This window comes from Hypanus sabinus, chromosome 7 (genome assembly GCF_030144855.1).
Source record: "Hypanus sabinus isolate sHypSab1 chromosome 7, sHypSab1.hap1, whole genome shotgun sequence".
In the NCBI taxonomy this organism is placed as follows: Eukaryota; Metazoa; Chordata; class Chondrichthyes; order Myliobatiformes; family Dasyatidae; genus Hypanus; species Hypanus sabinus.
The window spans coordinates 140,093,909-140,117,545 of NC_082712.1; the positions used below are offsets into that span (position 1 = coordinate 140,093,909).

Here is a 23,637-nt window from a genome sequence, read left to right on the forward strand (position 1 = left end):
AATAGATATATGTTGACATCACAGTTCTCATACTGAAGATACAAGCAGATAAAATGAGATTTGTGATGTTTATAATGGATGTGGTGAATTGCACTGCTCAGACATCTTGTTGTATTGAGGAAATTAAAATTTAATGTGAGAGCTTCTGAAAGTATCTTGGAATAACTGATGTTATGTGGGAATCTGTAAATAAAGTTCTAATGGGTAAGGTATCGGTATCCCAGTCTACTTGTGAAGGTCCATATATAATGGAATTAAAAATACTGCAGTAGAATGCAAGAAGCCTGATTTATAATGGTCATGACTTTAAGAAGTTCATTTCTGATTTGTCAAATCCTCCTGATGTTATATATATTCAGGGAATCTAGTTGTTTTCACATGTAAGTTTTTCTTTGCAGGATTATTTTGTTTTTAGGTGTGATAGATTAGTTGGTAGAGAGGGTGATGTTGCCAGTTTTATAATGAAAGGGATAGGATATAGAGTTGTAGATGTGAATAAAATGAATGAGGTACTTGTAGTAGAAATACTTGATTCAACAATTAGGGGTATTAAAGTGGTTAAATTTTACAAGCCTTATAAATCAATTTTGCTGTATATAGGATGCAATTAGCAATTAATAAGGTCAAACAGTATGCAAATAGATGGGGATTTGAGCTTTCAGTATCTAAAACACAAGTTGTGTGTTTTATAAAGAGGAACAATAGACCTGCACTTGATTTGAAATTTTATGGGCAAACTCTTGAAGAAGTGTCAGTGGTAAGACTTCTCAGCATGTGAATGGATAAGAAGCTTACATGGAAGCACCATATCAGTAAGATAATTGATAAGTGTAAAGGAGCATTAAATATTCTCAGCTATCTGTCGGTATTCGTGGGGTGCTACAAGAAAACCTTTGTTGGCCATTTATATTTGTTTAATTAGATCTGTTCTTGACTATGTGTGGCTTACAGATCAGCTTCATCTTCAACTTTAAAATGTTCAGATATGATACAAGCACAGGTTGTAAGACTGTTGTTGTGTAGTAAGGACATTTCCTGTTTTAGCTTTACTGGTCAAAATGGGACAATTACCCTTATTATTGTGGAGGTTGAAGTTGATGCTAACACATACTGGATTAATTCGAGGGAGCAAAGAAATGATCGCCCTTTTATAGATGTGTTGGAGGACTGTTGGGAACATCACAAGAAGAGTGTTTTTGGTTTTGTGTGGCTGGGTTCTTATCACGCTTGGAATATAGGTTTGTTGGATTATGCAATATATCCCACTGTAGCTTTTTCAGTAACCCCACCTTGTTCTTTTCCAGAGGCTTTAGTTGATTTTAGATTATGTTAATCAAGTCTAAGGATTCTGCTATACCTGAGAGTCTGTTGGTCCATCAATATATTAAGGAAGATTATTATATTATTGTTTTGTCAGTACCTCCAGTTGAACTCTGTCTTTTTGTGTGTTTCCCCCTAGCTGTCAGTCTGTGGTTTTGTATTGTCACGTGCTCCTGTCCCCGCTCCTGCTGTACTCCAGCCTCTGTATTACTGAATACTCTGTCTCTTATCTGTTTCTCATTATTACCTGTATTGCTGCCGCCTGTGTCTCATTGTGCTCCACCTATCATCTGCCTCTCGGTTTATTGCTCAATGTATTTCAGTCCTGTGTTTTCACCTGTTTATTGATAGATTATGCTGGTGAGTTTTCCTGAACCTTTCTAGCATTTGTATCTGAACTCTCTGTCTGAATATTGACTCTGCCTGTTTCCTGATTCTGGTTTTTGGATTTTTGTGGATGTTCTGATCTCAGCCTGAATGTTGATGCTGACCTTCTTTGCACGTCAGGATTTGTTACTCGATTAATACAGTGTGCACAGTATTAGGTCTGTGATTGGATCCCTGCTCCAGCATCCTGACACATTTTTACAGATGAATCAAAAGATAATTTAACTGGAATGTTGGTGTGGCTGTTTGTATCTGAATTACAGGTAACAATAAAGAAATGTTTTACTAACCATTTATCAGAATATACAGCAGAATTGGTTGCCTTCATTTTGGGCTTACAGGGGGGTGGAGGATATTTGTCTCACAAAGTTGTAATTAATTCAGATTCCTTTTTGGTTTTGATTAGTCTTAAAGCAAGTTCTATGAGTAGAAGGTCAGATTTACTGTTGGAAGCTCATCAAGCATTGTTTCATGTTCAAAGTATTGGCTTACATGTCTTCCTCTAGTGGGTCCCAGCATGTAGGGGTGTTGAGGGGAATGAGCAGGTTGATTGCTTAACTAACAAAGCCATTAAATGTTGAGCTGTGGATATAGATCTTCCACATAGCTCTACCAACCCCTTAGCTTTTTATTTGCTAAGAATTGGGGGGTATGGCAAGAGTTGTGGGATAATGAACATAAAGGGAGACACATTTACAGAATACACAAAACAGCTGTGCTTTTGGGAGAAGTGAGTAAAATAAGGAGGGATGGGATACGGCATACTATGTTTAATTATTCCTTGTTGGAAAACGTCGGTTTTGTTGTCATTATAAAGGAGAAAATTAGTATCAGCCATGATTGAATGGTGGAGAAGACTCAGTGGGCAAAATAGCCTAATTCTGCTCCTATGGCTTATGGCCTTATTAAGGCAGTACTGGATAGGTTCTTGATTGGACACAGTATCGAAGGTTACAGGAAGGCTGGGGAATGGGACTGAGGAGGGGGGAGAAAAAGATTAGCTATGATTGAGTCTGCTCCATGATTCAATAGGCCAAATGGCCTAATTCTGCTCCTATGTCTTATGGAAACAGTTGAATATATACTATTACAGAGTATAGCATATCATACGGAAGGAAATTAAATGCAGACTTCATCACAATCTTTGGGAGCTGATTGTTTTCATGTAAAAACTTCAAGTTTTGGGAGTGACTATAATTTACTACACTATCACCTTTCACTATTTACAATCTATAAGGATTTTGGGGTGGGGTGTAATTTAGCTCTCATTTGAAAGAGTGGTAAGGGTTTTATTTCCCAGTTCTCTAGACAACACTCCAGTCCAGTTGGTGGTGGTAATGCATCTTTAAGTCAGACTGCCAGATGAGGAGGAGGACGAGGAGAAGGGAGCATGCATGTTTATATTTATCCTGCTACAACACAGAAGACTAATGAATGATTCACATTTAAGTGACAATGAAACTTGTACAGTAACGCAACAGGACTGCTCCATGTGGGAATCGTTCACTGCATGACTCCCTTTTACCACAAGTGCACCACAGTGTAGGAGGTCCAGAGGGACACTGGAGATTTGGGGTTAGCATTGGAAGATATGGGCATAAAGGTTACTCTAGTACCAGGCTATGACCATGTGCAGTTAGTCTTTAACCTGATTGCTTTACAATTCCCTTGTTTATGGGGACAGTGCAAATCACCTTTTCCAACATTTGCTGGGTAGTGAAGTTGCTTATAATGAGTTTAAGGCAGAGAATGAAAAGGGGCTTGATAGAGTTGTTGGGAGTGGGATATTCAGCAGGATCTTCATAGTCAATATTAGATGGAGTAGAAATAAATGTACAGATCAGTTTGCTCCGGCAGATGGTGCGGCCTCACCAGTACCCTGTACCATTTCAGAATAACCTCCCTGCTCTTAAATTCAATCCCTCTAGCAAAGAAGGCCAACATTCCATTTGCTTTCTTGACAGTCTGCTGCACCTGCAAAGCAAAAGGGATAGTAGCTAGTAAATAGGGATGTAGATTGTGCTAATGTGGTAACCCGGAACCACAGACAAAGCCTGGACATGGAATGCATCAGCAATGAGATCCAAAGATCAATTAATTATGTTATAGCGTGCAAACATTGTTGTAAGGGAAAATTGGATTATTGTTAGATCTGTGTATAATCATTTTACACTGTAATTAGGATCTAGTCTGTTACTTAATTAAGTCTTCCTGTAGCCAACATTCTATTATCAAAATGCAGTTTTATTGGTAATCTCATCAACTGAGAATGCAAAAGCTCTACCCTGTTCATGTTCAGGTAGATCAGCTTTGACTGCTCTCCTGATGTGCACCAGTTTTTAATAAAAATCACCCCTTACTTCAAAGAGCAACTCCATGTGTTCTTTCAGTTTCCTCCTACAAAAGCCATCAAGATATTTAAAGCCATCCAAGTGTTTGTGGTTCTGATTTCCCCATATGATGCATGCTAAGTTGCAATAAAAATTCCAGAAGTTATCATTTATTTTCATAGTTTAATGTACTCTCCCTTTCTGACCCTGTACATTTACAAAATGAAGGTAGATTGGGTTAGTGCTGATCAGCAAACTGGAAGGCTGAAACTAAACTCCTGAGTCCTACCTCTTCATGTATGCCAGCAAGATGCGCAATAAAAAACCTTCTGCTTTGTGACCTTTCAAGTACCAAACCTCCCATACAGCTGACATGGGATTTAGTCCACTGAGTACAGAATAGCATTAACATTTTTATTTGAAGTTGATGAAAACAGGCTCCTTTTGAAACCTAATTTATGTATTTCATCCCCTTTGAATCTGCTTCTCTATCCAAGCAACCCTAACGTCCTCATCTCACTGGCAGATGTGTATACTTTACTGGAGATGATGACAAGTGAAGTAAAGTTTTTAATTGCCCAACTTGATTGTACAAACCTTTGCAGTTTAATGCCAATCTACCTTTCATCAGCCCCTTCAACTGACACGCTTGTAATTGAAATTATCTTTAGAACTTTGCTTATGCAAAGCCATATGTCACTTTCAAATGAGCAAAAGAACCAAACATATGTTCAGAACATAGCTTCATGATGGTGCAAATATTAGCTTGCTCCAGTGTTCCTGGCCAAATATATTAACTCCTTCCTTTGCACTCTCTCTGCACTATTCAATCATAGGAAGACAGGAATAAAAAATAAAACAAAACGTTTGGGAAAAGGGTAAGAATTTAACTTCAGGTGACAGAGACAAAATTGAACAGGAAAGGTGGTGACTACAGGGCTGGAGGTGTTATACTTGAATGAATGCATATACAAGATAAGATAAAGGATCCTGTAGCACATTTAGAAATTGGCAGCAATGATGTCATGGGTATTACAGAGCCATGCTTTAAGGAAGATCATAGCTGGGAGCCTAGGTTCCAAAGGTAAACATCATATCAAAAGGACAGGCAAGTGGACAGAGAGAGTGGTGTGGTGTGTTGGTAAAAACTGAAATCAAATCCTTGGAAAGAAGTGACATAGGATCAGAAGATATAGAATCCTTGTGAGCAGAGTTAAGAAACTGTAAGGGTAAAAAGATCCTGTTGGGAGTTTTATACAGGCCTCTAAACTGTATTCAGGATGTGGGGTACAAGTTACAACAGGAGTTTGTTAAGGCATGTAAAAAGGATAATGGTACAATGGTCTTAGGGGAGTTTAATATGACAGCACACTGGGAAAATCAGGTTTGCTGCTGGATCTCAAGAGAAGAAATGTGTAAAATACCAACAAGATGGATTTTTAGAGTAGCTTGCGGTTGAGACCATTAAGGAAATGGCAATTCAGGACTGGGTGTTGTGCGTAATGAATTGGATTTAATTAGGGAGCTTAAAGCAAAATAATCTTTAGAAGACCGTGATCATAATATGATAGAATTTATCTCACATTCATCTTGAAAAGGAGAAGCTAAACTTGGATGTGTCAGTATTACAGTGAAGTAAAAGGCATAAGAGAGGAGCTGGACAAAGATGATTAGAAGAAGACATTAGCAGGGATGACAGTGGAGCATCAATGGCTGGAGTTTCTGGGAGCAATTTAGAAGACACAAGACCAGTTCATCCCAATGAAGGAGCACCATTCTAAATGGAAGATGAGACAACTGTAGCTGACAAGAGAAGTTGAACATAACAAAGAAGCAAAAGAGGTGGTATACAATATAGCAAACATTAGTGGGAAGCTAGAGGATTTGGAAGCTTTTAAAAACCAACAGAAGGCATGAATGAAGCAATAAGAGAAATGATGTTTTTTTTCAGATGAATAAAGAGTAAAAGAGAGGCAAGAATGCAGATCGGACCACTGGAAAGTGATGCTGGAGAGGAGTAATAGGGGAAAAAGCAATGGCAGATGAACTGAAGAAGCATTTTACATCAGTCTTCATTGCAGAAGACACCACCGGTATACCAGAAATTCGAAATGGTCAGGAGACAGAAGTGAGTGCAGTTGTTAATTCTAAGGAGAAGGTGCTTGTAAATCTGAAAGGTCTGAATGTAATTAAGTTACTGTACCTGGACCAGGTGTACTACAAAGGAGGGTTCTGAAAGAGGGAGCTGAAAAGTTTATAGAGACATTAGTAGTGATTTTTCAAGAATCACTAAATTCTGGAATGTTTCTGGAGGACTGGAAATCACAAATGCCACTCTTTAAGAAGAGAGGGAGACAAAAGACAGAAAATTATAAACCATTTAATCTGGCTGCAGTGGTTGACAAAATGGTGGAGTTCATTATTAAGGATGACATTTTGAAGCACGAGGAGGCACACAATAAAAATAGGTTGAAGCCACATAATACCCTTAATGGGGAATCTTACTCAACTAATTTGGAGTCCTTTGAGGAAATAACAGACAGATGGACAAAGGGAAATCAGTGGATGCTGTTTCCCTTTGACAAGATGCCAAGCATAAGGCTACTAAAGAAGATAAGAACCCTAGGTATTACAGGAAGGATACTAGCATGGCCAAATGGCAAAAGGTATAGTGGGAATAAGGACTCCTTTCTAGTTTGATGCTGGTGTCTAGTGGTATTCCACAGGGGTTGGCATTGTGTCCATAACTAGTCCACAATTGGCATAGACTATTTTCTAAATGGGGAATAAATTCAGAAATCAGAGGTACAAAGGGACTTTGGAATGCCTAAAGGTTAACTTTCAGGTTGTATTACAGTAAGGAAGGCAAGTGCAATGATAGCTTTCATTTCAACAGGACTAGAATATAAAAGCAAGAAGTAATGCTGAGACTTTATAAGGCATTGGTCAGAGAACATCTGGAGTATTTGTGAGCAGTTTTGGGCCCTTCTCTAAGAAAAGATGTGCGGTAATTGAAGAGGGTCCAGAGGTGGTTTACAAGAATCATTTATGGAATGAAAAGATGAACATATGAGAAGCTTTTGATTGCTCTGGGCCTGTACCCGTTAGAGTTTAGAAGAATGACAGGGGATTGCTTTAAAGCCTATTGAATACTGAAAGGCTGAGATAGAGTGGACATGGAAAGGATGTTTCCAATACTTGTGACTCTTGGACCAGGCAGCACAGCTTCAGAATAGAAGAACATCTCTTTAGAACAAGGACATCCTTTCACCTTTCAGCCCCCCAATGCTCCTCCCCCACAGCCTCTCTCAAGAATGCTCTGGCCTAATCAATCTTCCCTCTTAGCTTTAATTTTCGAGCACTAAAGAGATCTTTGGAATTTCCTTTGTGCACTCCCTTGATCCATCACATCACAGGCGTACAGCTGTACCTCAAGTCTGACAGATATCTTAATCAATGTTAGCAGGGTCTTCTATTCTCCCTCTATGAATAATAGAAGTATCCCTATGCCTTCTTAACCACTGTCCCATTGACTTCCAGGATCCCATGGATACAGAACACACGCACCTTCTGTTCCTCCAGTGCAAGGTGCTTGTTGCCTGACCTGCTGCATTTTTCCAGCATGTTCTCTTTCCTCCCTGCAACTTCTAATTAACTTGGTTTCTCTCTATGCCAGTTCTAACAACTTGTAACATCAGTACTGTTTCTCCTTCCGCAGATGCAGCCTGGCCTGCTGAGTGTTTCCGCATTTTCTGTTTCTTCGCTCTCCTCAGTACCTTATCGCGTGCTATGGAATCCTGTTTGGGATCAATTTGGAGTTATGATGGCATAATTATGGATGAACTAAATTGGGAACCAGTCTTCAGGAAATAAAACCTGTAGACAATTTAACTATCAATGAATGTTATGTGACTAGTGAACCCAATCATTCCGATTCTGCCCCATTGAAACCACATCAGGAAAGGAGATGATTGTTTCTGCTATTAGCACATCATTAAAGGTGTATCCATGGCACTCACAACTTAGTTTAGGAAAGACATGTTTTGTTACCTCACCTTCTTGTATTTATGGAGACATCCCTCGACACTGTTACAAAAGGGATAAATTTTGGTGTTTGCAGTTTGTACTCATAGGCCTTTGGGACAGACTCCAGTATTGAATACTTAAATATGAAAAAGGCCAATTTGAAAATCTGGAAATCCAAAGCAACACACACAAAATGCTGGAGGAACTCAGAAGGTCAGGCATCATCTATAGAAATGAATGAACAGTTGACGTTTCAGTCCGAGACCCTTCTTCAGGACTGAAAAGGAAGGGAGAGGATGCCAAAATAAAAAAGGTGAGGGGAGAGGAAGGAGGCTAGATAGAAGGTGATAGATGAGGGCTGAAGATGAAGGAATCTGACAGGAGAGGAGAGTCGACCACAGGAGAAAGGGAAGGAGGTGGGGACCCAGGGGGAAGTAGCAGGCAGGTGAGAAAAAATAAAATGCCAGGGCGGGGAAGAGAAGAGAGGAGGGGTAGGGGAAAAATAGCAGAAATAGAAATTGATATTCATGCCATCAGGTTGGAGTCTAGCCAGACAGAACGAATATAAGATGTTGTTCCTCTACCCTGAATATGAACTCATCTTGGAATGGGAATAGGAGTAGGAATTAAGATGTTTGGCCACATGGAAGTTCCACTTTTCGTGGATATGGAATGGAAGAGATTTACAGTGGGTCTCACCAGTGTAGAGAAAGCCACATCGGGAGCACTGGACATAATAGGCCACCCCAGCAGATTGACGGGAAAAGTGTTGGCTCACCTGGAAGTACTGCTTGGGTCCCTGAATGGTTGTGAGGAAGGAGGCGAATGGGCATGTGTAGCACTTAGGCTGCTTACAGTGCTATGTGCTGGGAGGGATGAACAAATGAGAGAATCGCGGAGGGAGCGATCACTAAGGAAAGCAAAAGGAGGAGATAAAGATACGTTTTGTGGTAGGAGATGGTGGAAGTTGCGAAGGATGATGTGATGGATGCAGAGGCTCGTGAGGTGGTAGGTTAGGACAAAAGAAACTCTATCACTGTTAAGGTGGCAGGAAGATAAGTGAGCGCAGAAGTTCAGGAAATGGTGGAGAAGCAGCTGAGGGCACCATCAATAGTGGAGGAAAAGAAACCCCAGTCTTTGAAGAGGGAAAACATCTCCGATGTCCTGGAAAAGCAAGTCACATCCTGGGAACAGATACAGCGGAGCAAAGGAACTGAGAAAAGGGAATAGCATTTTTACAAGATCCTTGTGGGCATTGGTAGGTCTATAAAATGTGTCCATCAACAGCTTGTCACCAGAAATTAAGACAGAGAGATCACGAAAGGGGAAGGAAGTGTCAGAAATGGACCAGGTGTATTTAAGGGCAGGGTGAAACTAGAGGTAAAGTTGATGAAATTGACATAGGTACATGAAGCAACACTCATGCAGTCATCAATGCAGCGGAGGTAGGCTTGGGGTGTATTACTGGGGCGGGCTTCAAACATGGGCAGTTCTACAAAGAACAAAGAAGCAGGCATAGCTGGGGCCCACACAGCTGCCTAAGGCTACCCTTTGAGTCTGGGTAAGGTGGGAGGCGCTGAAGGAAAAATTGTTGAGGGTGAGGATCAGTTCTGCCAGATGAAGGAGGGCGGTGGTGGAGGGAAATTGGTTGGTTCTTTTGTTCAGAAAGAAGTGGAGAACTTTAAGGCCTCCTTGATGGAGGATAGAAGAGTACAGAGGCTGAACATACATGGTGAAAATGAAGCAGTCAACACCAGAGAATTGAAAGTCATTGAGGAGATCAAGAGTATGGGAAGTGTTGTGGTTGTAGGTGGGAAATGACCACAGCATCTCTGGAGAACTCCCATCCACTGTCACCAAGCTCATAATTCCTTATTCCACACTGTTTGATTGTATCTCCTACCTATGATCCATAAACCTGACTGTCCAGTAGGCCCATTGTCTGCCTGCTCCTGAAGTCATGTCCCCATACTGTGATTCCATTCTATCCCTTCCCACAGTAATGTACTGCTGCCACTAATGTAACTACCTTCAGACAAGCAGACCTAAACTCAGGACCCATTAGTAGAAATTAACAATGAAGATTTATTCAAAAAGTTCAAAGTAAATTTTATTATCATTATATGTCACCATATACAACCTGAGATTCATTTTCCTGTGGGCATACTCAGCAAATCTATGGAATAGTAAGCATAACAAGATCAATGAAAGAACCAGAGTGCAGAAGACAACAAGCTGTGCAAATGTAAATATAAATAAATGGCAATAAATAATGAGAACATGAAATATCAAGATAAAGAGCCCTTAAAGCAAAATCATTGGTTGTGAGGACATCTCAATGGATGGGCAGGAGTGTAGTTATCCCCTTTTGTTCAAGAGCCTAATGGTTGAGGGGCAGTTACTGTCTTTTAACCTGGTTGTGCAAGTCTACTATCTGATTGCAGCAGCCAGAAAAGAGCATGCCTGGATGGATCTTTGAGGGTGGATGCTTCTTTCCTGTGACAGCATTTCACGTAGATGTGCTCAATGGTTGAGGAGGCTTTACTCATGATGTACTGGACTGAATCTATTACCTTTTGTAGGATTTTCTTTTCAAGGGCATTGGTATTTCCATACCAGACCATGAAGCAGCCAGTCAATATACTCTGCACTACACATCTATAGAAGTTTGTCAAAATTTTTAGTGTTATGCCGCATCTCTGCAGATGCCTAAGGAAGTTGAGGCGCTGCCGTGCTTTCTTCACAATTGTGTTTATTGCTCGGTTCAGGACCGGTTTTCTGAAATAGTAATACTCAGGAATTCAAAGTTATTAACCCTCTGCACCTCTGATCTTCCAATGAGGACTCCCTCATGGATCTAACTTCCCTCTCCTGAAGTCTCCAATCACTTCCTTGGTCTTGCTGACATTGAATGAGTGGTTGTTGTTATGACACCACGGAGCTAAATTTTCATTCTCCCTCCGGCATGCTGATGCAGCACCACCTTTGAAACGGCTCACAACAGTGGTGTCATCAGCAAACTTGAATATGGTACTGGAGAATAACACAGGGAAGAATCAAACTAAGAGCTCACTTAATCAGGAGTTCAGCGCAGATAACAGTAGTTCACACACAACACCAATACAGGACTCGCTGATGAGTGCCAGTCCAGAATAATCTTAAATAGAACAAAAACATAAGAAACACATGGGGTCAAAATCAAAAACTAATCACTTAAGAACGGGAAGCATGAGGAAACTGTATTCACATAACGAGCATCATGGAAAACATAGTGGGAGCTTAATGATAAAAGTAGTTATTAAACAACTCTAATAAAAAATAAATGACATTCAGGTGCATCAAGACTTGCTGCTACCTAGCGCCCCTTGCTGGTCCGAAGGGCTCATAACAATAAATCAACAAATTTCATGACATACTGTATGCCAGCGACATTAAACCAGATCCTGATACTGATTCTAACTAATCTCCAAACTCCTAGACTTACAACTCAGCAACTGGATCCTTGACTTTCTGACAAACAGACTGCAATCAGAAAGGATAGGCAACTCTGACATAACTGTCCTCAACACTGCTACCCCCCCCCCCCGCCCCCAACGCCAAGTACCCAGCCTCCTACTTTACCCCTGTAGCAATGTGACATGATTCTGCTCTAACTCAATCTACCAGTTCACCGATGACACAACTATAGCAGGCCAGATCTCAATCGACAACAAGACAGCGTACAAGAAGGAGATAGATAGCCAAGTGGGATAGTATCAAAATGACATCCTTTCTCTCAATGTCAGCAAACAAAAGAGCTGATCATTGACTTCAGGGTGCGAGGTGGAGTACATGCATCAATGGTGCTGAAACAGAGATGGTTGAAAACTTCAAGATCCAAGCATCACCATCAGTAGGCACTATGGACAGGAAAGCTCACCACCTATCTCTATCTTCTCAGAAAGCTAAAGATTTTTGACATGTTCCCTTTGCCTCACAAATGCACCGTAGAAAATGTCCCGTCTGGATGTAGCTCAGTATGGCAATCGCTATGCCTAAGAATGCAAAAAAATTATAGACACGGCTCAGTCCATCTGGATGCCAGCTTCCCCTCTGTTTTCTCTCTCTGTACTTCCTACTGCCTTGGTGGGTAAACTGTCCTTTTTGAGACTCAACACCCCTCTCTGGACTTCTTGATGGAAAAGCCCCAGTCAGTCCGAGCTGGCAGCAACGTCTCAATCTCCATCATGCCTCCAGGGCTATGTACTCAGCCTGCTGCTGACACACAACTGCACTGCCAGATACAGCTCAAGCTATATCATCAAGTTCACTGATGATACAACAGAAACAGTAGTTGACCTTATCGGCAATAATGAGTCAGCATACAGAAAGGCTATTCAAATGGTGTGAGAACAACTTGGACACAACAAAGATGATTGTTGGCTTCAGGACTGCACTCTCCATTGAATATCAGTAGCTCTGTTGTAAAGAGAGTGAAGAGAACCAAGTTTCTTATTGTGCACAAAATGAATTAACTAACTTGGGCCCCCTTCAAGGGTCCACAACCTTGTGGTTTCAAGGCTTGCGTGCCTCAATGACCCAGAGGGCTCTGCTGGTTAGAGTCAGGGCTTTATGTTTTGGCTCTTGGTAGGGCCACCCATGCCAAACAGGTCAAAGGGTAGAGGCCAGATGAAGAGTGTTCCTCCCATCCCTCAGGTTTGGGGAGTTCAGCTCAGGGCTAACAACCCTGACTGGTAAAACCAAAACTGTTATGGAAACAGCAATGAAGAATTCTTCTACCTCTGAGTATGATAGCATCCACCTGGAATTTGCAGGACTGACAGTAGTGAAAGCCATGCCACTGACACTATGATGAAGGCCCTGAACACTGCCAAAGAAGACCTTCATTGCTGCGCTAAAAGCCAATGGTGTAATGGACAGTAGATCGGTAACCTGGACACACAACATCTTTTCATTAGTCACCAAGACACAGCAGCATTTACAGTTTCTGAGGAGATTGCGGCATGCATAGCTCCCTGTCCCTTTCTAACAACTTTCTGTTCAGAGCACCATCGAGAGTTTTCTGTCTGGCTGCGTCATTGTGTGGTCAGGAAGCTGCAAGGCATCAGACTACAAGACCCTACGGAGGTTAGTGAAAACTGCAGAGAGAATCACTGGGATCTCCCTCACCACGTTTGTGATGGTTTCTGGATGTGCTGTATAAAGTCTCCAAAGCATTGTTGAGGATCCAAACCAACCATCCCATAATCTCTTTGACACAGTAACATCAAGAGAGAAGTAGAGAAACATCAGGACTAGGTAACAGCTTCTTCCCTCAGGCTGTGATCTCCCAGGTCTTGTCACCAGGACAGAGAGCTGTTTACTGTACTGTGCACTTTAAATGCACTTCAAATTATATTTTATTAAATTATTTGTGGTAATAATTTGCTTTATGTGCTGTGTGTGTGATATGCATTTTGGGTGCACCATGGTCCATAGGAATGCTGTTTCATTTGGCTCTGTGTATGTACAGTGAGCTGACAATAGATTCAAACTTGAAAAGCTGCCAGCATAATCAAAGACCCTGCTCACCCCATTCGTTCTCTCTTCTCACACCTCCCAGAAGGTATGAAAGCTTTAAAGCATGCAACACCTGGGTTAAGCATAGTCTCTAACCCGCTGTTATAAAACTGTTGGATGACCTCTTATATGATTCAAGTTCAAGATCAAGTTTAATTGTCATTCAACCATCCACATGAATACATCCAAACGTTAGAGTTCCTCTGGGGCCAAGGTGCGAACTTACAGGGGTGTTCAAAAGTCTTAGGCCCATACAGTATATACAGCCAGGGAGTTTAAGACTTTTGCACAGGACTTATTTTATGTTTTGCATTGTACTGCTGCTGCTAGATAAAACTAACTACGTGACATATGTGAGTGATGATAAACCTGATTCTGATATGGGTCTCTATTCTGGACTGAGAGTGGGAATCACAGTTGGAAAAAGGGGAAGGGAGGGATCAGGAAGCACCAGAGAGACAACCTGCAATGATCAATAAACCAATTATTTGGAATCTAATTACCTTGCCTGGTGTCTCAGGGCTGAGTGTGTCTGCACCCGTGTCAATCCGCCTCCCCACCCACTGCCACTGCTGGCACCCTTCCTCACACAGCACATAAATGACAGTAGAAAAACATAGTTACAAAAATAATAATAATATAGCCCAAGCCTCCGAGTGGTATGGCCTGTCGATTGAAGGTGCATGGATGTCCTGGAGCCATGTTTCTGCAAGAACAATCCCCCAGTATTTCCTCATCTCACGCAAGTCTCCGTACAAATACTATCCAGCTCATCTTCCATCAAGTGAACACTGGAGGCAGTACCTATGGGAGGGCCCAGCCCCCAACCTAGTACAGAATCCAGCTGCACACAGCCAGCTCTGCTGTCTCCTTCCCCAACAGTCACAACAGGTGAGGCATTGTCCACACTACAACCAAGGCAGCACAGCGCCCCCGTCAGTCTCTCTAATGAACCAATGTATCGAGCTCATAGTATTCTACATTACCAATGACCCACAAGGTGTTGAAACCATAACAAAAACATTCTTTTTTTTTTTGAAAAAAGACATAAAGGCTGAAAAATCATTCCTTTGTTTGGACCCAGAGAGGCTGCTCCATCTAAGTGTGCTGCCATCTTACTGGAAACATGATGAACTTCTGATCTCTCAACCTATCTTGTCATGGGTCTTGAAGCTTATTTGTCTTCCTGCAGTCAACTTTCTCTATGACAATAACTGCAATAATATTTTCTGCATTCTGTTGTTCAATGTACTTAAGTGTTGGAATAATCTGCATGGATGGCTTGCAAAACCAGATTTATCCATTATATCTCAGTGCAAGTGATGTTAATAAACCAATTACAAAATTACCTCCACTTAACAAATCCACATTGATTTATCAATTCTTCTCAAGATACTGCTTTACACATCTACGAGATTCCTTTTTCACCAACATTAGCCTAACTGACAGAAGTTACTCTATCCTTTTTGTTTGTTTAAACATCACATTATCTAATTTTTTACCCTTGAGTCTAATTAGGTGTCATATCCCTCACATTTAACATTAGTAATCCCAGACTGAACGTTCCTCCTCATATTTGCTTGCTAGCACTTTCTGCACAAATGTCAATGAGCTGGACAAGGTATTTATATTTATTCAAATATCAGGGCACCCCCGTCAAATGTTCTGAATGGGACTCTGAATCATACTGTTGAATTTGAGCTAAGACTGTAGGTGAAGAGTGCACCAAAGCCCATTCACCAAGATGACAAATATATGGTTATCAAAGGAGATGGGAAGACTTGGCATAAAATATTTATGAAGGAATATAGAAACATGGCATCAGATAAAACAACCCTTTATGTGGTGAGGACCAACCTTTTAACACTTATCGTAATACTCCATAATCTAAATAAGATTCTGCTGTTTTTAAGTCTCCACTTATATAAATTCCTCATTACTGGTGAAGTAGCATTTGTCAGAGGTGTGTTTTCCTATGTAAGTGCCACTAGAGCATGTGATGGAAAAGTCACTACTTTTGCACAATTAAAATAGTTATTATTTTATTATTTTATTATTAATTATTTTAATTGTTAATTATTTAGCCCATTGTTATGCTTAGAACTCTGAAAATACCCAAATTGCATCAAACATGACTGTTGGAAATCACATTGAAAACAAGTAAAGGCCAAGAACCGGCAAAGCTTTAGCACCATTAAATAGTCATGAACTTTGAAAAAATGCATACGTTTCTAAAACAAATTCGTACTACTTGAACTTTATTGGGAACAAGTTCTCAGCACGGAATACCATTGCCTAGAGTGATTGACATAGTTTTTGTTTTTAAATGATACTAGCAAAATAAATTCATGCAATTCTAGACGCAATTATTGCTAGTCACTGCCAAGACAACATCTTCTTTAGGAATGCTACTCCAGGCCAGCTACCCACTTAACCAAGTCTCATAAGTCATCCTCCTCTCTGTTGTCTCTTCATGCCCTGAAATAATCAAGTTTCTCATTGAGATATCTTATCCAGGCACCCCCTCACCTCACAACCCCAATCAACCCCTGATCCCCAAATGAAACCCCATTTAAATTTCACCATGCTCAAACCACTATTGGTCCAATTAACATCTACCTAGTCATCACCAACCCTCCTGAAGGTGAAGGGTCTGATTGGGTTTGTAATTACTGGTCCTCGCTTTCTCTGCCAAAGATACTACCCCAGCCTCAGATGCCATATTCTGCACACTTCCCCTGCAATGATGGAATTCTCTCAAGTGTGGTTAAGTAGGGCAGCTGTTTCCACTAAAGGTGCCAACAACTCGTCCAATACCAAGTAACACACACAAAATGCTGGTGGAACACAGCAGGACAGGCAGCATCTATGGAGAGGAACAACCAGTCAATGTTTTGGTCTGAGACCCTTTATCAGGACTGAAAAAAAGGAGAAAGAAGCCAATACCAAACAGCTTCTGTTGCTCTAGGTAACAATATATTACAGGTTTCTCGGGGAGCAAAGACGTTTTTAGTCCTGTGTCACCTAAAGACTATAAAGTGTAAAATTTGACCTCTGAGATCAGCTTCCCATTGATCAATCTATGCCTAAAAGATACTTACTGATAAGTGCCGTTACTATATCCTCCATGTTTTCCAAGAAGCTGCCGAGGCGCTGTGTGAAGGGGAGGTGGGGAGATGTAATCTGTGATACCACAGCAGCAGCTTCAGCACGCGTAGCTTCAGGATTTGATTCATTAGTCAAAAGATCAGCCAAGCACAACACACCATCCACCTACAAGAGGAGTACCATTATAAGAAGAGTTAAAACACTTGCAGTCCCAATCAGTCAAAATACAGAATGGTATACATGGATTAATTTTCTCATATTCAGCTTTCAGACTCTTCTAAAGAAATACTGGGGTACTCTAACATTATGAAATGAAATAATAAACCTAGCTGAAGGCTGGTGGTTGCTTGTTAATGATATTTCCAGTTGATTATACCTTTTGACACTCTCTCTCTCGGTCCCGCAGACACACAACTCCTGACATTGGTATTGACTCGTACCACCATTTCTAATCTCCATCTCTGTCCAACTGGAGCCATCAATAAATCAGTAAAGTCTTTTTCATCCATTCTAGTGTGTGTGCTCACCTATTTTCTGTGAGTTGATTCGTTGGTAGAAAACATGACTTCCATAACCTGCTGTGTTCCAAATATATGCTTATGCAGTTAATTTTCCTCAGATATATTCAATGGACTGTTACTTCTATTTTGCAACCACTGTATTAATTTTATAAATGATATGCTGGTACTATTATGATTATGGTCAGCTTACACTTAAAAAGAGCAATTTGAAACTACAAAGGATATAACAATAGATACTTTATTGATCACAAAGGAAGTTACAGTGTCACAACAGCATTACAAATGCACAGATATACACGTATTAGAAGAGAAGAAAGAAAGAATAAAAATAAATTACATCAAACAGTCTAACAGGAGGGGGTCATCACTTCCCTGGCTATAGGTTGACTCATTATAGAGCCTAATGGCCAAGGGTAAGAATGACCTCATATAGTGCTCTTTGGAGCAGTGCAGTTCTCTTGGTCTATTACTAAAAGTGTTCCACTGTTCAGCCAAGGTGGCATGCAGAGGCTGAGAAACATTGTCCAGTATTACCAGGATTTTCCAGAGGGTCCTTTGTTCTACTACAGCCTCCTGTATCTAGTTTGACTCCTATAACAGAGCTAGCATTTCTGATCAGTTTATTGAGTCTGTTGACATCACCCAGGTTGAGCCCATTGCCCCTGCACACCACGGCATAGACGATTGTACTGGTAACAACAGATTGGCAGAACATGTGAAAGAGAAGCCTACATATGCCAAAGAACCTTATTCTCCTCAGGAAGTAGAGGCAACTCTGGCGCTTCTCGTAAACAGCCTTTGTGTTGGTGCTCCACTCAGGTCTATCATCCAGGTGCACCCCGGGCACCTGTAGGTCCTCACCACATCCATGTCCTCACCATCAATAGTAACAAGGAGCAGTGCAGGCTAAGTCTTCCTAAAGTCCATCACTATCTCCTTTGTCTTACTGATGTTGAGCTGCAGATGATTCAGCTTTCACCATTAGCTAACCCTAACTCTAACTCGATAGTTTAAACGTATCATGTCGCAGAATGTTGACAACATATCAGAAGTCCCATTCTAGTTAATTAATAAGTAAATGATATGAAAACTATCAATACCCCATGGGTCAATATCAGGTTTGAAAACAAACCCAAAGGATAAAGACCCTAGAAACAACAATCAGATTTGTCAGAAATCAAGTAGTTCAGATTCAATCAAATATATTTGAATGGTTTTGCAGTAATAAAAATATAAAAGCAATTTCACTGAATCAAAGCAGCACACACAAAATGCTGGAGGGACTCTGCAGATCAGGCAGCATCTATGGAAAAGAGTAAACAGCTGGTTTTTCAAACCAAGTCCCTTCACCAGATCTCAATATATTCAGCGTGTTCTCTGAAGTAGAATATGATATAAACAGATACCATGTGGGGTGAAAAGAATCAATCACCAGCGTGGATTGACTTATATCATTGATTCAAAAGAAGGCTACATATCTTCCTCAAATAAAAGTCTACATACATGCATATTATCATAATGGTAAACAAAATAATCTTTTTGAATATATGACTATAACATTCTTGATGTGGTATTACTCATGCAGGCAAGTGAGATGGAAGCAGTTTTCCTGCTTCTCAAAGACAAAAAGCAGAGCAAATAAGTTGTGGTTGATTAGAACCAGAGCAGGAACAACTTTCAATAGTCAAAATTGTCTGCACAGGACTAGGAAATGGGGCAAAGTTAGACTGTATTACTAGATTTTTTAATTGTTGGAATTTCTTAAAAGGTTGCAAAATACTAACAATGTTTCAAGTTTTCCTTTAGAAACAAACATGAATACCTTTTGACTGCATTGTGATCAGAATAAGATGGAAAGTGGATGGTAAGCTTTTTCCACAATTACTAATTTTGTATGATAAGAGTGATCATTTTTGTACAACTGCAAAAATACCAAGGGAACATTAAAATTGTTTGATAAGCAAAAATAAATGGACAGTACATAATCAAAGAATTTTAACAGCAATGAAATGCAAAGGAGTTTGTCTACAAGGAATTTGCCATGCTAAACTAAAATACAAAAAAGGAACTTGAAACACTTATAAATTGTAATCCTATTGCTATGACCTGGAGTTAAATCATAGAATGACAGAAGGTTTAATTACAAGTGACATGAAAGGTCCATACCTTTCCACAGGAGGATTGAGCTAGATGCTACAACCACATCCAAGTAAATCGAATCTCATGGCTAGAGGGCCATCTTAGAAAATATTTTTTTCCATGTCTGAGTCACTGTCCCAAGGCAATTTCATAATATCTTAATCAAATATGGGAACAAATTTCGCAATCGATCATGATTTTAACAAAAAGCTTCACAGTTAAAATTGACAGGCAAATTTTTCTCCATCTACCCATACACATTTTTTTCAGTTTGCAAAATAAAAGTAAATCACTTTGAAAGATAGTACCATAATTTGATACAAGATAATAGTCTGCAGCAAGTAATTCAATCAATTATTTTCAATGGTGAAACAAATGCATGAATGCCTTGTGCACATTAGTTGATCAGTAACATAAGCTCCTTTCTGACTATCCCATTTAAAATTTTGGTTATAAGCAAATCATTCTGCTCATGAAACATTTTCAAAAATGCATGTTAATCATGCAAGCAATGCACACATAAAGACAACAGAAATGACTGATTCAGAAAGAAAGACTTGTGATTTTCTGCAACCATTTACAAAAGAAACCAAGTGGAGAGAATCAAGAAAATTCAATGCTCTCATAGCAGAATGGTTTGCACATCACTAAAAGCTGGAACAAGTGGCAAAGTAATAATAAATATTAGTAACATTATTTATGTAGCATCTTTCATATGTTAATATGCAGGCTCAAAGTGCTTTACATAGATTGTAAGGATAAATCAATATGGTCATAAAACTCGAGACAAATTTAAAAATCATAAGTAACACACGTTATATAGAATAAAATGTAATTGAATATTGCAAATTACATAAATCTAATCTACATCAACAGGCATTAAATAATCACATGAGGCCAAATTTTAAAAGTAAGTTTTTAGAAGTGTTTTCAAATGGTCCACAGTACTAGCCTGGCATATCTCTGATGGTAGAGTATTCCAGATACTTGGTGCATAAGAGCAAAAGGCCACATCACCAGTTCTTATATGCTTGGCTCTAGGAACATTAAGCAAACCAAAATTCGCAGATCTAAGATTACGATTAGGGATGTAAGTGAATAGACACAGAGGAGCTAGATTATTCAGAGCCTTATATTCTATAACATACAAAAAAGCCTTTCTGGCAAGATCGCATCAGTGACCAATGACAGCTTACAAAACTGCTGGTTTGCTTCTTCTAAATATACTTCTTCTGAACTAAGATTGATTGCAGCCTGCAATTTCCCTCTTAAGGAAGTATTTTTGGGTCAACTGAAAGATGGCATTTCTATCATCTCCTGGGGGATTTGGCATGGAGTGCAGCTATGGCTGTCGCCAGGGGAGTACGCTGCATTGATTCCTTATGGTGGAATATCTAGACAATTAGGACACAACATCCATGATCGATACTGACTAAGGGAGGCCTCAAAAGCCAAATGACTTATCAGCAAAAGAGGCATGATGCTGTAAATCTGAAATACAAGCAGAAAATGAAGCAAACACTCAGGGGTTAGACAACAATGGTGGAAAGAGAATCACTTCAGGTCAAAGATCTTTAGCAGATCATGAAATGTGATGGTTTGATCTCATTTGTAAATGAAATATGCTGATATTGTAAGATACTGAAGAAAGCTGGTAGTAAATAAAATGCTTTCAGATAAAAAGAGGGGAAAAATGGTCATGAAAGTGAGTGGAAGAGAGCAAGAGGTGCAGCAGTCTGCACAGTACCAATAAGACAACAACATACTCTGTGTACGGATACCTGTTGATTACATGTTACATCAGCCACACATGTTATAATACTAATGTCAAAAGAGGTTCTCCTCCAAGCCAAGTGCAGAATTTAAATCTGCTATTTTGACAATCTTCATTGGATATTACACATCCCAAGGTCAGAGAAAGTCCAAGAACAGTAATGTCATAATTTTTAAACTTGATATCACAACACCAGCCACTGTTCCCTCTAAACTGCACAGGTGCACCCCCACGCAGTGACGGAAATGATTCCATAGCCTTTGTTGCTGCACGGCTTGAATTTTATTTTATATAATGTTAATATAATTCTGAAATTTATGCTAATATAATTATGATTAATGAATGTAATCCATAAATTTTCTAAGTAATAAACATACCACAACCTTTACTTTTAAACTTTTTAGAGTTTCAATGTATTTACATTGTCAGTGTTTCAAGTTGCTACACTGTTACAAATTGTAACAATAAACACAGAATGGAAGTGCATAGCTCATTGTTAATCAACAGCCAGTCCACTGAATGCCACTGCTGTAATATACATATTACACAAAAACATTTAACATGCCGTGTAATTTTCGGGCCATGTAAAAATTTCCTGCTGAGAGCAATGGTTGGTCTGCAGAGCTGTATAAAATTTCTAGGGAATGTTGACACCAGCTGTTGTCTTTATCCTTATATGAGGGGTGATTGATAAGTCTGTGGCCTAGGGTAGAAGGAGTCAGTTTTAGAAAACCTAGCACATTTATTTTTCAACATTGTCTCCTTCTACATTTACACACTTAGTCCAGCAGTAGTAGAGCATACAGATCCCTTCTTTGTAGAAGTCGGCATCTTGAACCTCCAGGAAGTGGTCCACAGCAGGGGTGATTGATAAGTTTGTGGCCTAAGATAGAAGGAGATGAGTTATACAGCTCTCATTACATGTACGTGCAGTTCAGCTCTTTGACTGATTATGCAGAAAGGTTGAAGTTAATAACTTTTGTGGTATTTCTGTTTCAGATAATTTAAAATTGCAAGTAAGCACTGTCTGAGAAAATGGATAACATTCATGCAGTCATCCGCTACCTTGGGCTCAAAGGCTTATCACCCAAGGAGGTCCACGAAGACAGGGGGAGGGTGAAGAATAAATGTGCTAGGTTTTCTAAAACTGACTCCTTAAACTTAGGCCATGAACTCCTTAAAATTAGGCCATGAACCATCAGTCACCCCTCGTGTGTAAGCTGTGTTGAAATATAAACTTTTGATCCAAATTTTTAAAAAAAAATCAAACATTGAAACTACATTAAAAGCTCAAGGTAATTGTTTTAAAAAAATGACAAATCCAGTGGAAATCTCCATTGTATTCAACAGTTCATTTCACATTTGCTACAAATAACACATGTTTGCAGCACAGTTTTCAGAGGCCAGGAGTCCTCTGACACCCAAAAGCCTTGCCACCCATTTACTACAGGTCATACACCACAGAAATAGGTCATTGACCCAACTTTCCCTGCCAACTAGGGTGTTCATTCAAGTTGGCTCCATTGGCCTGCATTTGGCCCTTAACCTTCTCAATCCTTTCCAAGCCATTTTACAATTTGATATATACCACTTCCTCTGATAGCACATTCCACATGAATACCACCCACTGTGTAAACAAAATGCATGAGTCAGGACTGCAGTCAAATACCTCCCTCACTTTCCTGAGTAGGCACAACTCCAGTAACACTCAAGAAGCTCAACTCCATCCAAAACAAGCCAGTTGTTTGGCTTGGTTACACATCATATCCAACACCACTGACATATCAAGGTAGCAGAGTGAGCACTATCTAGCTTTTATTTTAGCTACCCTGCGAGCATCTCTCAAACTCTCAACTACTATAACTACAGTAAGAAGGACAAGGGTAGCACATGGAATAAATAATATGACTTGGAAATATATAGCCATTCTTTAATCATCACGTCTATACAAGTCTTAAAGCAAGGATGTTATGCGGAGACTTTATAAGGCATTGGTCAGACCACATTTGGAGTATTGTGTGCAGATTCAGCCCCTATAACTAAGAAATGATGTGCTGGCATTGGGGAGGGTCCAGAGGAGGTTTCCAAGAATTATCCTGCAAATGAAAGGTTTAACATATGAGGAGTGTTTGATAGCCCTGTGTCTGTACTCACTGGAGTTTAGAAAAATGAGTGGTATTTTGTTGAAGCCTACTAAATATTTAAAGCCTAGATAGAGGGGACATGCAGAGGACATTTCCAATAACAAGAGAGTTTAGGACCAGAGGACACAGACCTAGAATACAAGGATGTCCCTTTAGAACACAGGTGAGAAGGAATTTCTTTAGACAGAGCATGGCGAGCCTATGAATGATCACAGATGGCTGTGGAGAGTATATTTTGGGTCATGATGTATATTTAAAGCAGAGGTTGATAGGTTCTTGATTAGTAAGGGCATCAAAGGGGAAAGCAGAAGGATAAAGTTGAAAGGGAT

General features: G+C 39.9%; 1 protein-coding gene across 2 annotated transcripts in view; it reads right to left on the minus strand.

The window, feature by feature from the left end:
• The window catches only part of LOC132397261 (protein inscuteable homolog), a 400,127-nt gene that overhangs the window by 61,596 nt on the left and 314,894 nt on the right, over positions 1 to 23,637 (minus strand). Inside the window, exon 8 of one of the 2 annotated variants that reach the window (XM_059975773.1) lies at positions 16,724 to 16,895. The exons of the other annotated variant lie outside the window; for it this stretch is intronic. Coding sequence (XP_059831756.1) covers positions 16,724 to 16,895 — 172 coding nt within the window. The remainder of the gene's footprint in view (positions 1 to 16,723; positions 16,896 to 23,637) is intronic. 2 annotated transcript variants of the gene reach the window in all.